The sequence below is a fragment of the Rana temporaria genome, chromosome 6 (assembly GCF_905171775.1).
Source record: "Rana temporaria chromosome 6, aRanTem1.1, whole genome shotgun sequence".
NCBI classification, from domain to species: domain Eukaryota; kingdom Metazoa; phylum Chordata; class Amphibia; order Anura; family Ranidae; genus Rana; species Rana temporaria.
Genome location: NC_053494.1, coordinates 205,392,328 through 205,407,419, shown reverse-complemented (window position 1 = coordinate 205,407,419; position 15,092 = coordinate 205,392,328). Strand labels below are relative to the sequence as shown.

The 15,092-nt window shown below is 46.1% G+C and overlaps 1 protein-coding gene across 2 annotated transcripts in view; it reads right to left on the bottom strand.

Moving 5' to 3' along the window:
* Nucleotides 1-15,092, bottom strand: part of PTPRN (protein tyrosine phosphatase receptor type N) — a 159,420-nt gene that overhangs the window by 53,093 nt on the left and 91,235 nt on the right. For both annotated transcript variants that reach the window (XM_040358136.1, XM_040358137.1), the window contains one exon: nucleotides 9,752-9,831. In XM_040358136.1, coding sequence (XP_040214070.1) covers nucleotides 9,752-9,831 — 80 coding nt within the window. The remainder of the gene's footprint in view (nucleotides 1-9,751; nucleotides 9,832-15,092) is intronic.

The following is a 15,092-nucleotide window of genomic DNA, read 5'->3' as shown; positions in this document are numbered from 1 at the left end:
CATGCGCAGTAGGGTTCCCAGCGTGAAGCTGAAAGGCTACACTGCTGGGTTCCCTTACCCGCGGGGGCCGACATCGAGGGACTCCAGGACAGGTAAGTGTCCATTTATTAAAAGCCAGCAGCTGCAGTATGTGTATGTGTAGCTGCTGGCTTTTAATTTATTTTTCCGGACCTCCTCTTTAAAGGTCTTGTCTCTCCTCCAGCCTGTGACTGGACAGTAAAAGGAGAAGCAGCAGACAAACAAGCTCATCTCTCTGTCATTCTGTTCTCTCCTACTATCAGCACGTTCATTGTACAGTATCATACCTGATAGGCTCCTTGTGCTATTTTCTGAGCAAAGTCAAACCTTAATCAGGGTGTGTGCATCCCCCTGCCTTAAATCCCAACCCTGGGGTTAGAAAAAAAATGGCTTATTATGTCTAGAGCATGGGTGTTAAACCTGTGGCCCTCCAGCTGTTGTGGAACTACAAGTCTCATGAGGCGTTGACAGTTACAAGCATGACTCCCAAAGGCAGGGGCTTGTAGTTCCCCAACAGCTGGAGGGCCACAAGTTGAGCACCCATGGTCTAGGGCACAGGTGTCAAACACAAGGCCCGCAGGCCGAATCCGGCCCTCCAGGCCATTGTATGTGGCCCTCACACCTCTCCTGCATCTGCAGGAGAGCTCCAGCCCTCCTCTGGTCCTCCTCCAGACCCTTACTTTCTGCTTTCAAAAAATGCATCCAGCTTCTTCCCAGCAGCAGCATAAGGAAAGGGGGGTGCACTGTGATGAAAGGGAGAGTGGGGGGCTCAACTTCTGATGGTGGGGGGGCTCTTGACATCTAATGTAAGGGGAGGGGATGCACTGGACATCTAATCTTACAGATACAACCGGCCCTTTTGAGGGCAATCATAAAGCTGATGCGGCCCACAATGATATTGAGTTTGACACCCCTGTTCTAGAGGAAGAAAAGAAGGCCTCATTACTTACCTTACAGCAATCCAGGCACAGTCCTCCTCTTCCTGAACCTCTGGGCTGCGTACGGCCCTTTTTTTTTATACTAGTAATGGCGGCGATCAGCGACTTATAGCGGAACTGAGTTATTGCGGCAGCCAATCTGACACTAACTGACACGTTTGACACTTTGTGGGAACCAGCGACACTAAAATATGCACTGTTACTGTACTAAGGACACTGGGTGGGAAGGGGTTAAACAGCTAGGGCAATCAAAGGGTTAAATGTGTGCCTAGCCAGTGTTTGTGTGTACTGCTTTTACTAAGGGATGTGCAACTTTTTAGCTTTATTAAATTTGTACGATACGATTTACACTATGGTGAGCTCTTTTTCATTTTTGGGTAATGCCTGGTCAATATTCATGACCATGGAATGATTGAGTCTCCCTGGTTGCCTGCTGTATACCTTTACCTCACCATATCAAGCATCCTAGAGCTGCTACTTCAGATCATCCCCTTGGTAATATGCACCCACGTTTTCATTTATCCTCCTAATTACCGTATATACTCGAGTATAAGCCGACCCGAATATAAGCCGAGGCACCTAATTTTACCACGAAAAATTGGTAAAACTTATTGACTCGAGTATAAGCCTAGGGTGTCCATCTGCATGCCTCACTGTGCCTCACTGTTTCCATGTGCATGCCTCACTGTGCCCATGCTTCACTGTGCCCATGCCTCACTATGCCCATGCCTTACTGTTCCCATGCCTCACTGTGTCCATGCCTCACTGTGCCCATGCCTCACTGTGCCCATGCTTCACTGTGCCCATACCTCACTATGCCCATGCCTTACTGTTCCCATGCCTCTCTGTGTCCATGTGCATGCCTCACTGTGTCCATGCCTCACTGTGTCCATGCCTCACTGTGCCCATGCCTCACTGTGCCCATGCCTCACTGTGCCCATGCCTCACTGTACCCATGCCTCACTGTCCCCATGCCTCACTGTCCCCATGCCTCACTGTGCCCATGCCTCACTGTGCCCATGCCTCACTGTGCCCATGCCTCACTGTGCCCATGCCTCACTGTGCCCATGCCTCACTGTACCCATGCCTCACTGTCCCCATGCCTCACTGTGCCCATGACTAGACTGACGTTTAACATGGGAGTCTACGGAAGGGGTGCCTGGCTTTGAAAAATCAGTGCCCCCCACCCAGAGGTCCCCCAGACAACAAACTTTGCACACTTGTAGAGGATAAATCGGGGTACATGTGTGGCAAGATCCAAGTCCAGGGAACCTACGACCGTCTGGTACCGGGTCCCCAAAGTCACTGGAGAAATTACCGTTTAACATGGAGTCTATGGAAAGGGTGCCCGGCTTTGAAAAATCGGTGCTTCCCGGCCGTAGGTTCCCCGGACACCAAACTTTGCACACTTGTAGAGGAAGAGTGTGTGTGCCAAGTTTGGGGTCCAGGGGACCTACGGCCAGCCGGTACCGGGTCCCCAAAGTCCAGGAGATCAAGCGCAAAAAGGTGACTCGAGTATAAGCCGAGGGGGGCATTTGTGCTGAAAAACTCGGCTTATACTCGAGTATATACGGTACTGCATTATTTTTTAAACCAGTATAAAAGAAATGTAAAGGTGAAAAAAAAGTTAATGTGGGTCTAACCAATTATTTTCTGCGTAATCATTCTTTGCGATCCAGGGCGTGGTAGGGGGCGTGTCCTTTGCCAACATACTTTTTTTTTGTAAAAGTCGTCCCTCTTACTCATCTCAGCAAATTGGAAGGTATGGTGGCGAGCCGCTGGATCCCTATAGGAGCCAGTCAACTAGTATTTTTCGGAGAGGTCAGCCACAATGAAAACGTACGCGTTTCTCCCAGTATATAAGATTCCTTTAAAGGCTAATTACAAATTCACAAGTTCAACAATTAAACATGTATAATGCCAATAAGCCTAATTGAGTGTCACATCTTAAGAACACAACTAAATTACCAACATCCAATCTATAAGTAGGGTTTATCCTGATTGGAATTTATTCAGGATCAATACTCGGGAGTTATTAACTATATTAACAAGCTCAGTTATAGCACCCGGCTTTGTCAGTACAATTTACACATCTAATTGTCTCATGCAAAGCTAGCCTGTAGCAGCGCCACCATGTGACCAATGTGGGGTACTGCACAATTCTGTACCTTTTCATATGCTGTAGGTTTGTAGGGTTGTGGGGTTGAGGCCCTTGTCTTTATCAACAAGGGAACAAGGTGCTTTGCCGGGGGGGGGGGGGATAAGGGCACAAGGCCTGGTATGGTTCAAGAGGGGGAGGGGTGGCGCATGCTCTTCTTCCCCCATGCTGCATGCTTTGCTTAAAGGGGTGGTTCACCCTAAAAACGACTTTTTTTTATTACACTGGCCCCCCACATTACAATACGATTAAGGCTATTATTTTTTTTTTTATGCTGTACATACCTTTGTACAGCATATTCACCCGTGCATCCGGCTTGCGAGTCCCGCGGGAGTGGGCGTTCCTAACATGTGTGTGATTGACGTTTTGACCAAAAACGAGCTCCCCCCGTCGCGTAAGCCGCGTCACGATTGGCGAAAGGAGCCGAACGGCAATGCGCATGCGCAGTATAGCGCTGATTCGCCGTTCGGCTCCTTTCGCCAACCGTGACGCGGCTTACGCGACAGGGGGGAGCTCGTTTTTGGTCAAAACGTCAATCACAGACATGTTAGGAACGCCCACTCCCGCAGGACTCGCAACCCGGAGGACACGGGTGAATATGCTGTACAAAGGTATGTACAGCATGGAAAAAATAATAGCCTTAATCGTATTGTAATGTGGGGGGCAAGTGTAATAAGAAAACGTAGTTTTTAGGGTAAACCACCCCTTTAACCACTTGCCCAAAGGGTCAAAGGGTCTGGTATGCATTTTGTGGGAGACATTTTTTTTCCTTTCTGTAGGATGTGCTACAGTAAAAATCAAATTTACAAAGAAAATGACAATTTAAAAAGCCATTAAAGTAAACATCACACAGACCTCTCCAGAGTTCCCCCACAATACAGAATAGACCATAAGGCTGCATTCACACCTAGGCGACAAAACGCCTGAAGCGCGACGCTACAATACGCTAGAGGGGAGAAATAACATGATTCTCTATGGAGATGGTTCACACCTCCACGCCGAACGCCTGAAGCTGAAACAAGTCCCGTACCCTTTTTTGTCGCAGGATATCGGGCGGCTTCAGCGTTCTCCATACCTGACAATGACCTATACAAAACCGCGTTTAAAAACGCTGCGTTTTGTCGTGGCAAATCGCGGTAAAAAACGCTGCAATTTGTCGCGGCAAATCGCGGTAAAAAACGCCGCAAATCGCCTACGCCTAGGTGTGAATGCAGCCTAAGGGTCTGCTATGTATTTTGGGGGACCTTTAGGGTCTGTGTCCTGTTTTTAAAGCAGGAGGGAGAATGCAATTTGCCGTCCATTTTAAAATGTATTTTTCACTGCTCTCGGCTGCATTAACCACTTAAGACCCGGACCATTATGCAGGTAAAGGACCAGGCCCCTTTTTGCGATTCGGCACTGCGTCGCTTTAACTGACAATTGCGCGGTCGTGCGACGTGGCTCCCAAACAAAAAAAAAATCACAATAAGCATTTAACGATTGGTTTGCGCAACATTTATAGCGTTTACAAAATAGGGGATAGTTTTATTTGTATTAAAAATTATTTTTTTACTACTAATGGCGGCGATCATCAATTTTTTTCGTGACTGCGACATTATGGCGGACACATCGGACAATTTTGACACATTTTTGGGACCATTGTCATTTTTACAGCAAAAAGTGCTATAAAAATACACTGATTACTGTGAAAATGACAATTGCAGTTTGGGAGTTAACCACTAGGGGGCGCTGTAGGGGTTATGTGTGACCTCATATGTGTTTCTAACTGTATGGGGGGCGGGGCTGGAAATGTGACATCATTGATCCTCTTTCCCTATATCAGGGAACACACAATCAGTGACAGTGCCACTGTTAAGAACGGGGAAGGTGTGTTTACACACACCTCTCCCCGTTCTTCAGCTCCTGTGACCAATCGCAGGACACCGGCGGCGATTGGGTCCGCAGGTCCCGCGGCCGCGGAGCTTCGGACCAGGTCGCGTGTGCGCGCGACCCATGGTTGGGCTCTTAAAGGCGACGTACCTGTACGTGCCTGTGCCCAGCCGTGCCATTCTGCCGACGTATATGTGCAGGAGGTGGTCCTTAAGTGGTTAATACATATTCCCCAGGGTAGTGACAACCCCTTGCATATTAGCCCAGAAAATGGGCATTTGTAATTTGCCAGATTTGGGTTCAGCAGCCAAACTTCTATTGCCACGTACACACGATCGGAAAATTGCGACAAGAAAACCGTGGATTTTTTTTTCGACTAAATTTTGGCTCAAACTTGTGTTGTATACACACGGTCACACAAAATTCCGACCGGGGAGACTCGATCATTCAGTGGTCATGAATATAGACATTACTCAAAAATGAAAAGTTGAAAAAGAGCTCACCACAGTGTAAATCGCATCGTACAAATTTAATAAAACTAAAAAGTTGCACTTACAAGAAGTAGATAAAAAACATTAAACTTTAAAAGCCGGCCGGCTTGCGAATGCCTGTCCGCTTGGATTTATAACGCGATGACGTCAGACGCCACTCCTTCCTACGCGCGTTTTGTCACACTCTGACGTCATCCTGGGGCTTTTAAATGTCAATGTTTTTTTATCTACTTCTTGTAAGTGCGACTTTTTAGCTTTATTAAATTTGTACGATACGATTTACACTATGGTGAGCTCTTTTTCATTTTTGGGTAATGCCTGGTCAATATTCATGACCATTGAATGATCGAGTCTCCCTGGTTGCCTGCTGTATACCTTTACCTCACCATATCAAGCATCCTAGAGCTGCTACTTCAGATCATCCCCTTGGTTAAAGGCCCTGGCAGGGGCGGACTGACCATTCGGGCACTCGGGCACTGGCCAAAGGGCCCAATGCCACTAGGGGGCCCCATCAGGGTTGCCAGCCTCAGTATGTAATAATCTGTGTTTTTTTTTTAAATCCCAAGATAATAGCTGCCCGCCTCTCCAGTACCTTTTCAGTGTGTGTATGTGTATTCTGTGTGTATGTATACTGTGTGTTTATATTGTGTGTCTGTGTGTGTATATACTGTGTATGTATACTGTGTGTGTATATTGTGTGTCTGTATACTGTGTATGTATACTGTGTGTCTGTGTGTGTATACTGTGTATGTATACTGTGTGTTTATATTGTGTGTCTGTATACTGTGTATGTATACTGTGTGTGTATGTGTGTGTGTATACTGTGTGACTCCATAATCTATTGCCTGGGGGCCCCATAATCTCCTATTGCCTTCCTATTGAATTGTGGGTAATAGCCGCAAGCTTATACAGGTTGTCTTCTGGTAAGCGTGCATGTTGTGTGGTGGAGGTGCACAAGTCTGTGTGGTAGTGTTGAAAGTCACATTTTCAAGATTACACATATTTGTGGTTTATGGACTGAATATACATTGCACAATTCATGGTGTTAGAATTATTTCAATAATCTATGGACTAATTGTTCATCACATTCATTTTTTAATTTTTCATCTTTAGCTTTGTTCTTTGTTTAACCACTTCCGTACCGTAGGACGTCATATGACGTCCTGGACTTTGTGCGGGGATATCTGAATGATGGGTGCAGCTACAGGCATCATTCAGATATCCTTCTCTTCAGGCGGCGATTCTGCGCACCATAGGAATGATCATAGCGGCGGTTCCGCCGCTTTTATCGGTCTTTTAGACGGCAGGAGGGGACATAGGGGACATCCCCCCGCTGCCATCCGGTGCTCCTCAGGGCTCTCCTTTGCCATCGGAGGCCCGGAGAACGAATCAGCCGCCGCCGGATGAGGAGGATAGAGATGACGTTATGACTTCACGCCTGGGTACCCGGAAGTAAACAACTGAAAGCGGCTGAAAGCATGAGATTGGTGAATTATTCCCCCCAATCTTGCCGCGTAAACACGATCATTTTTCGGCATGAAAAAAACGTTTTTAAAAAAAATGCCATATAAAATGATCGTGTGTGGGCTTGAATTTTACGTACTTTGCGTAAGTGATTCGTGAATGGCGCTGGACGCCATTCACGTTCACTTTGAAGCAAATGACGTCCTTGCGACGTCATTTGCCGCAATGCACGTCGGGAAAGTTTCCCGACGGAGCATGCGCTCTACGATCGGCGCGGGAACGCGTCTAATTTAAATGATTCCCACCCCTAAGGGGTCATTTAAATTGCGCGCGCTTGCGCCGGGCATTTTGCCGGCGCGCCCGCGCAATTTACGGAGCTTCTGCTCCGTGAATCGAGGGCAGCGCAAGAAAATTGCGGGGGCGCAGGGCAAAATCGTTGCCCTGCGCCTCCGTAATAAATGCGCAAATCTAGCTGAATCCGGGCCAATGTCGTTTTTCGGGTTGTAAAAAATGATCGTGTGTGGGCTAAAACGACGTTAAAAATCTGCGCATGCTCAGAAACAAGTTATGAGACGGGAGCGCTCGTTCTGGTAAAACTACCATTCGTAATGGAGTAAGCACATTCATCACGCTGTAACAGACAGAAAAGCGCGAATCGTCTTTTACTAACAAGAAATCAGCTAAAGCAGCCCAAAGGCGAATAGAACTTCCCCTTTATAGTGCCGTCGTACGTGTTGTACGTCACCGCGCTTTGCTAGAGCATTTTTTAAAAACGATGGTGTGTGGGCAAGGCCGTTTTAATGATGAAGTTGGAAAAACATTGTTTTTTCTACATGCCGAAAAACTTCGTTTTTTTTCATGCCGAAAAATGATCGTGTCTACGCGGCATTATACTTTCCAGCCTGGAGGAGAGATGTGGAGTCTTATTGACCCCGCCTCTCTCCATAAAGAGTACCTGTCACACAGTAATCCTATTACAAGGGATGTTTACATTTCTTGTAATAGGAATAAAAGTGATCAAAAAATAAAATGTAAACAAAAAGTGTAAAAATAAAAATATTTAAGTAAAATAAAAAATAAAATAATAAATATATATTTTTTAAAACGCCCTTGTAGCTCGCGTTTAGAAGCGAACACGTACGTAAGTCCCGCCCACATATGTAAACGCACTTCAAACCACACATATGAGGTATCGCCGCGTGCGTTAGAGCGAGAGCAATAATTCTAACACTAGACCTCCTCTGTAACTCTAAACTGGTAACCTGTAAAACAAATTAAAGTGTCGCCTATGGAGATTTTTAAGTACCAAAGTTTGGCGCCATTCCATGAGTGTGTGCAATTTTAAAGCGTGACAAGTTAGGTATCTATTTACTCGGCGTAACATCACCTTTCACATTTTACAAAAAAAATTGGGCTAACTTTACTGTTTTGTTATTTTTTCATTCATGAAACTTGCAATGACCGCCACTGTATTCCCTAGGGTGAAAAAAAGATATAATGTTTGGGGGTTCTGAGTAATTTTCTAGCAAAACAATTATGATTTTTACATGAAGGAGAGAAATGCCAGAATAGGCGCGGTATGGAACTGGTTATCTATACAATGTAAGGAGGCCATGCACCGATGTCCAGGGGTGGACTGACCATTGGGACTCCCGGGCACTGCTCGAGGGCCCCATGCCTCTAGGGGGCCCCATCAGGGTTGCCAGGCTCAATAAAACCAGGGACAGTATGTAAAAATCTGTGTTTCTTTTTACATCTGTCCCTGATATCTCCGAAACCGACATGCTTTTGATGTTAAAATTCTGAGGCCCAGATTCTCAAAGGAGATACGACGGCGTATCTCCAGATACGCGGTCGTATCTCTGAGTCCGGCCAGTCGTATCTATGCGCTTGATTCTTAGAATCAGTTACGCATAGATTTGTATTAGATCCGACCGGCGTAAGTCTCTTACGCCGTCGGATCTTAACTGCATATTTACGCTGGCCGCTAGGGGCGTGTACGCTGATTTACGTCTAGAAATATGTAAATCAGCTAGATACGCGAATTCACGAACGTACGCCCGGCCGACGCATTACAGATACGCCGTTTACGTTAGGCTTTTCCCGGCGTAAAGTTACCCCTGCTATATGAGGCGTACATGCGGCGTACCAATGTTAGGTATGGACGTCGTTCCCGCGTCGAATTTTGAATATTTTACGTCGTTTGCGTAAGTCGTTCGTGAATGGGGCTGGACGTAATTTACGTTCACGTCGAAACCAATACGTCCTTGCGGCATACTTTGGAGCAATGCACACTGGGATATTCCATGGACGGCGCATGCGAAAAACGTCAATCACGTCGGGTCACAAGTTATTTACATAAAACACGCCCCCCTGTTCCACATTTGAATTAGGCGGGCTTACGCCGGCCTATTTACGCTACGCCGCCACAACTTACGGAGCAAGTGCTTTGAGAATACTGCACTTTCCCGTCTAAGTTGCGGAGGCGTAGCGTAAATAGGATACGCTACGCCGGAACAAAGATACGCTCTTCTACGAGAATCTGGCCCTCAGATTTTAGCTGCCCTGCCTCTGCACTGCCTCCTGGCGTGGTGGACATCTGTAAGCCTGGGGGCCCCATAATCTTCTATTGCCGGGGGGCCCCATGAGTTGTCAGTCCACCCCTGCCGATGTCTTATCAATCCGGTCAAACTCAATGTTCAGAAGAGTTGCGTGGCCTTCGTTGGAGTGTGTATAGTCACAATCACAGTTTTTGTTGTTCTTTACGCCTTGTAAAGGAAAGAAAAAAACAGCGCCATAATACTATCACCTACCTGCGCGGTTTGCGACGTCCGCCAAGGTCAAATTTTGGTGATTTTTTCGGATCCGGAAAGTCACGCCAGATCCAGCCACGCTGCAACAAGGGAAACAAAATGTTTGAGCGATGGAAGACTCGCCGACAGGAGGTCGACTTCAATTATGAACTTCATTATATCGCTTTCAGTTCTGAAATATTAACAAAACGGGCCAACGGACCTTTATGAATACAGGATGATGGGAGAAATAACACTGGGAAAGGTCACGTCTCAGTGCATTCAAATGCCAACCCTGCAGAACAAATATCATCTGCCTATCGGATGTTCTGGCGCCTGCCCGGCACAGATCTGCCCGTTTCTGTCATTTATTCAAATATTTGGCTTCATAAAGACCTGGCGGTAATGTTTGGCTCAATGTGTAACAGGAGTTTACCATTTCCAATCTCCTAAAGTCTCATTTTTTTATTTTGGATAGAGTAGGGAAGGAATAAACCTCATCAGCTTTTCTTATTGCCATCTTTGTCAGCAGGAAGTGAGAGGAAATTTCTCTATATAAATGGTCTCCAAAATGCAGTTCGCTGGTTGAATGCGGCCCTTTGCATGCCTTTGCCCGGCCCTCAGGGACTCCTCCCACAGATAGAAATGTTGAAACATGACTTATTTCACTGTTAATGATGGGGCGCTACTACTCCCACTGACACCAACAACGAGGCACTATTCCGCCCACTGATACCAATGATGGGGGCACTATTCCGCCCACTGATACCAATGATGGGGCACTATTTCTCCAACTGATACCGACGATGGGGCACTATTCCTCCCACTGGCACCAATGATGGGGCACTATTCCTTCCACTGACACCAACAATGGGTCACTATTCCTCCCACTAATGCAAATGACGGGGTACTATTCCTCCCACTAATACCAATAATGGGCTACTATTCCTCTCTCTACTCCCAAAGATGGGGAACTATTCCTCCCACTAATACCAATGATGGGGTACTATTCCTCTCTCAAATACCAAAGATGGGGCACTATTCCTCCCATTGACACTAATGATGGGGCACTATTCCTTCCACTGACACCAACAATGGGGTATTATTCCTCCTATTGACACTAATGATGGGGCACTATTCCTTCCACTGACACCAACAATTGGGCATTATTCCTCCATTTGACAGCAATGATGGGGCACAATTTGTCCCACTGATACCTACGATGGGCCACTATCCTCCAACTGGCACCAATGATGGGGCACTATTCCTCCCACTAAGCCCCCATTCACACCTAGGCGTTTTGTCGCCTGTAGTGTGACGCCGCAGCAGCCCCGAAACGCTGGAGGGATGATTTTACATTGCCCTCTATGAGATGGTTCACATCTCCACGCCGAACGCCGTCCGCCTGAAAAAAAGTCCCGGACCGCGTCGAGTATGCAAATTAGCTATTTCCGACGATCCACGAACGTACGCGCGGCCGTCGCATTCTCTTACGTCGTCTCTAGTCGGCTTTTTCCGGCGTATAGTTAAAGCTGCTATTTTGCGGCGTATAGTTAGACTTGCCATGTTAAGTATGGCCGTCGTTCCCGCGTCGAAATTTGAATTTTTTTTTTTTTGCGCAAGTCGTCCGTGAATCAGGATGGACGTAATTCACTAAGTCTAAGTTAAAAAAAAATGACGTCCTTGCGACGTCATTTAGCGCAATGCACGGCGGGAAATTTAGGGACGGTGCATGCGCAGTTCATTCGGTGCGGGGACGCGCTTCATTTAAATGAAACACGCCCCCTACTCGCCGATTTGAATTAGGCGCCCTTACGCCGCGAGAGATAGACTTTGTAGACTGCAGACTTGAAATCATTCCACAGATTTTCAATGGGGTTTAAGTCTGGGCTCTGACTAGGTCATGCAAGGACATTCCTTCTTTTTCTCCTTCAACCACGGCGTGGTCATTGTTGTTGTGTGCTTTGGGTCATTGTCATGTTGGAAGGTAAACCTTCTTCCCATTGACAACTTTCTGGCAGAGGGCAGCAGATTTTCCTCAAGAATTTGATGGTATTTTGCCCCATTCATATTTCTTCTTTCCTTACAAGTGCACCAGCCCCCTCCTCCCCCCCCCCCCCCCCAATAACAGGATATTACCACCTCCAAGCTTTACTATAGGAATGGTGTTATTTGGATGGTGAGCTGCATTGGATTTCTGCCAGACATATATTTTGGCGTTGAGGCCAAATCATTCAATTTTAGTCTCTTCTGACCCTAAAACACATTTTCCCATGTGGCCTCAGAATCTTCAAGGTGTCGGATGAGGCTAAAATTTTATTATTTGGCCTCAACACCAAACTATTAGGTAGATTCACGAACTTTTACCTAACTTTAGGACGGCCTAGCCTAGCCTTTTTAGGCTACACCGCCGTAAATTAGTTAGGCTAGTAGTGATTCACAAACCACTTACCTGCTAATCTACGGCGGTGTAGCCTAAAACGAGCGGGCGTAAGGGCGCCAAATTCAAATGACTTGGAGGGGGGCGTGTTGAATGGAAATGAGGCTTGACCTCAGGTTTTTTGAAGTTTTTTGACACTGCGCATGCGCCGTGCGCCTACATTTCCCAGTGCGCATTGCGGCTAAGTAGGCCGTACGGGCCTATTGATTTCGACGTGTACGTAAACGACGTAAATTCTGATTCGCGGACGACTTGCGCAAACGACGTAAAAAATTCGAACCTTGCGGCAGGAACGGCGGCCATACTTAACATTGTTATTTCACCTCATAGGTGGAATAACTTTAGGCGGCCTATCCCTTACGGAAACAACGTAATGCGACGGTGTAGGCCTGGCGTACGTTCGTGAATCGGCGTATCCCCTCATTTACATAATCTACGCCGGCCGCAATGGAAGCGCCATCTAGCGGACAACAGAAACATTGCAAGCTAAGATAGAACGGCGCAAGCCGGCCTATCTTAGCTTTGTTTAAGTGTATCTCTGTTTGAGCATAAACTTAAACAAACGCCGGCGTAGATTCAGAGTTAGGTCGGCTTATCTACTGATAAGCCGGCCTAACTCTTTGTGAATCTACCTATGTATGTCTGACGGAAACCCAATACAGCTCATCATCCAAATAACACCATTCCTACAGTGGTATGGGGGGTGGTAATATCCTGTTATGGGGGGTGGTAATCAGTGCCGATCCTGACCTCTCTGGGGCCCTAAGCACAATTCTGCTAAGGGGCCCTCTATCTGACCGTGATACCGTGAGCTATGTAAACCATTTGCCATTGCCACATAATATTCAGGGTTTTTTTTTTTTACCACATAACATTCAGGTTTTTTTTTTTACCACATAACATTCAGGGTTTTTTTTTACCACATAACATTCAGGGTTTTTTTTACCACATAACATTCAGGGTTTTTTTTTACCACATAACATTCAGGTGTTTTTTTTACCACATAACATTCAGGTTTTTTTTTACCACATAACATTCAGGGTTTTTTTTTACCACATAACATTCAGGGTTTTTTTTTTTTTACCACATAACATTCAGGGTGTTTTTTTTTTTACCACATAACATTCAGGTTTTTCTTTTTACCACATAACATTCAGGGTTTTTTTTTGCCACATAACATTCAGGTTTTTTTTTACCACATAACATTCAGTACACACGAGAGGATCCATCCGCTGAAAAATCTCAGCGGATCGGTTTCAGCGGATAGATCCCCTGGTGTGTACGTTCCAGCGGATATTTATCCGCGGATATTTCCGAATTCCAGCAGATAAAAATTTGTAAGCATGCTAACAAATCTATCCGCTGGAATCGGCTCCAGCGGATCGATCCGGTGGTCTGTACAGACTCACCGGATCGATCCATCCGAACCCGTCCCTCGCATGCGTTGTAATGATTCGACGCATGCGTGGATTTCCTTATATGACAGCGTCGCGCACGTCGCCGCGTCATCATCGCGGCGACGGCGCGACACGTCACCGCAGTTGAAATCTGCGCAGATTTGGATCCAATGGTGAGTACATGCCAACGGATCCAAATCCGCCAGAGGATTTATCCGCGGATACGGTCCGGCGGACCGTATCCGCGGATCAATCCTATCGTGTGTACCAGGCCTCAGGGTTTTTTTTTTCCACATAACATTCAGGGTTTTTTTTTCCACATAACATTCAGGGTTTTTTTTTACCACATAACATTCAGTTTTTTTTTTTTACCACATAACATTCAGGTTTTTTTTTACCACATAACATTCAGGTTTTTTTTTACCACATAACATTCAGGTTTTTTTTTTACCACATAACATTCAGGGTTTTTTTTTACCACATAACATTCAGGGTTTTTTTTTTTTTACCACATAACATTCAGGTTTTTTTTTTTACCACATAACATTCCGTTTTTTTTTTTTTTTTTTACCACATAACATTCAGGGTCTTTTTTTTACCACATAACATTCAGGGTTTTTTTTTACCACATAACATTCAAGGTCTTTTTTTACCACATAACATTCAGGGTGTTTTTTTTTTTTTACCTCATAACATTCAGTTTTTTTTTTTTACCACAACATTGTTTTTTTTTTTTTACCACAACATTCAGTTTTTTTTTTAACCACAACATTCAGGGTTCCCCCCCCCCCCACATAACATTCAGGGTCCCCCCCCCCCCCCCACATAACATTCAGTTTTTTTTTTTACACACACAACATTCACCTCCTAGTCCTACCGTTTCCAAAAGGCATTGGCAGGGAAAATAAAAACTGACAGACACCATAGCTGTGCCGCTCTCCTCTCCTCAGAGTGACTGACTCCACCTCCCCAGGAGCAGGGAGCTTCAGCACTTAGCCGCTCGTGGACTACAGCTCCCATAAGCGACGGCCGTCTCACTGACGTCACCTGACGTCTGACTCACTACTGCTACATTGTCAATGTTCAGCGCCGCGGGCGGATACTCGGACAGCGGCCGCCGCGGCGGCAGCCATTGTTCCAGTTAGGAATCGCCAATGCAAATAGAAACGCCATGCTTCCCAGCAGGGCCCCGAGTAAACCTGGGGGCCCTACGCAGCTTGCGTAGTCTGCGTATAGGGAGGATCGGCCCTGGTGGTAATATCCTGGTATGGTATGGGGGTGTTTCTCTGCATCAGGGACTGGTGCACTTGTCAGGATAGAAGGAAAAATGGATGGGGCAAAATACCATCAAATTCTTGAGGAAAATCTGCTGCCCTCTGCCAGAAAGTTGTCAATGGGTAGAAGGTTTAGCTTTCAACATGACAATGACCCAAAGCACAAATGACCACACAGTGATTGAAGGAGAAAAAGGTAAATGTCCCTGCATGGCCTAGTCAGAGCCCAGACTTAAACCCCATTGAAAACC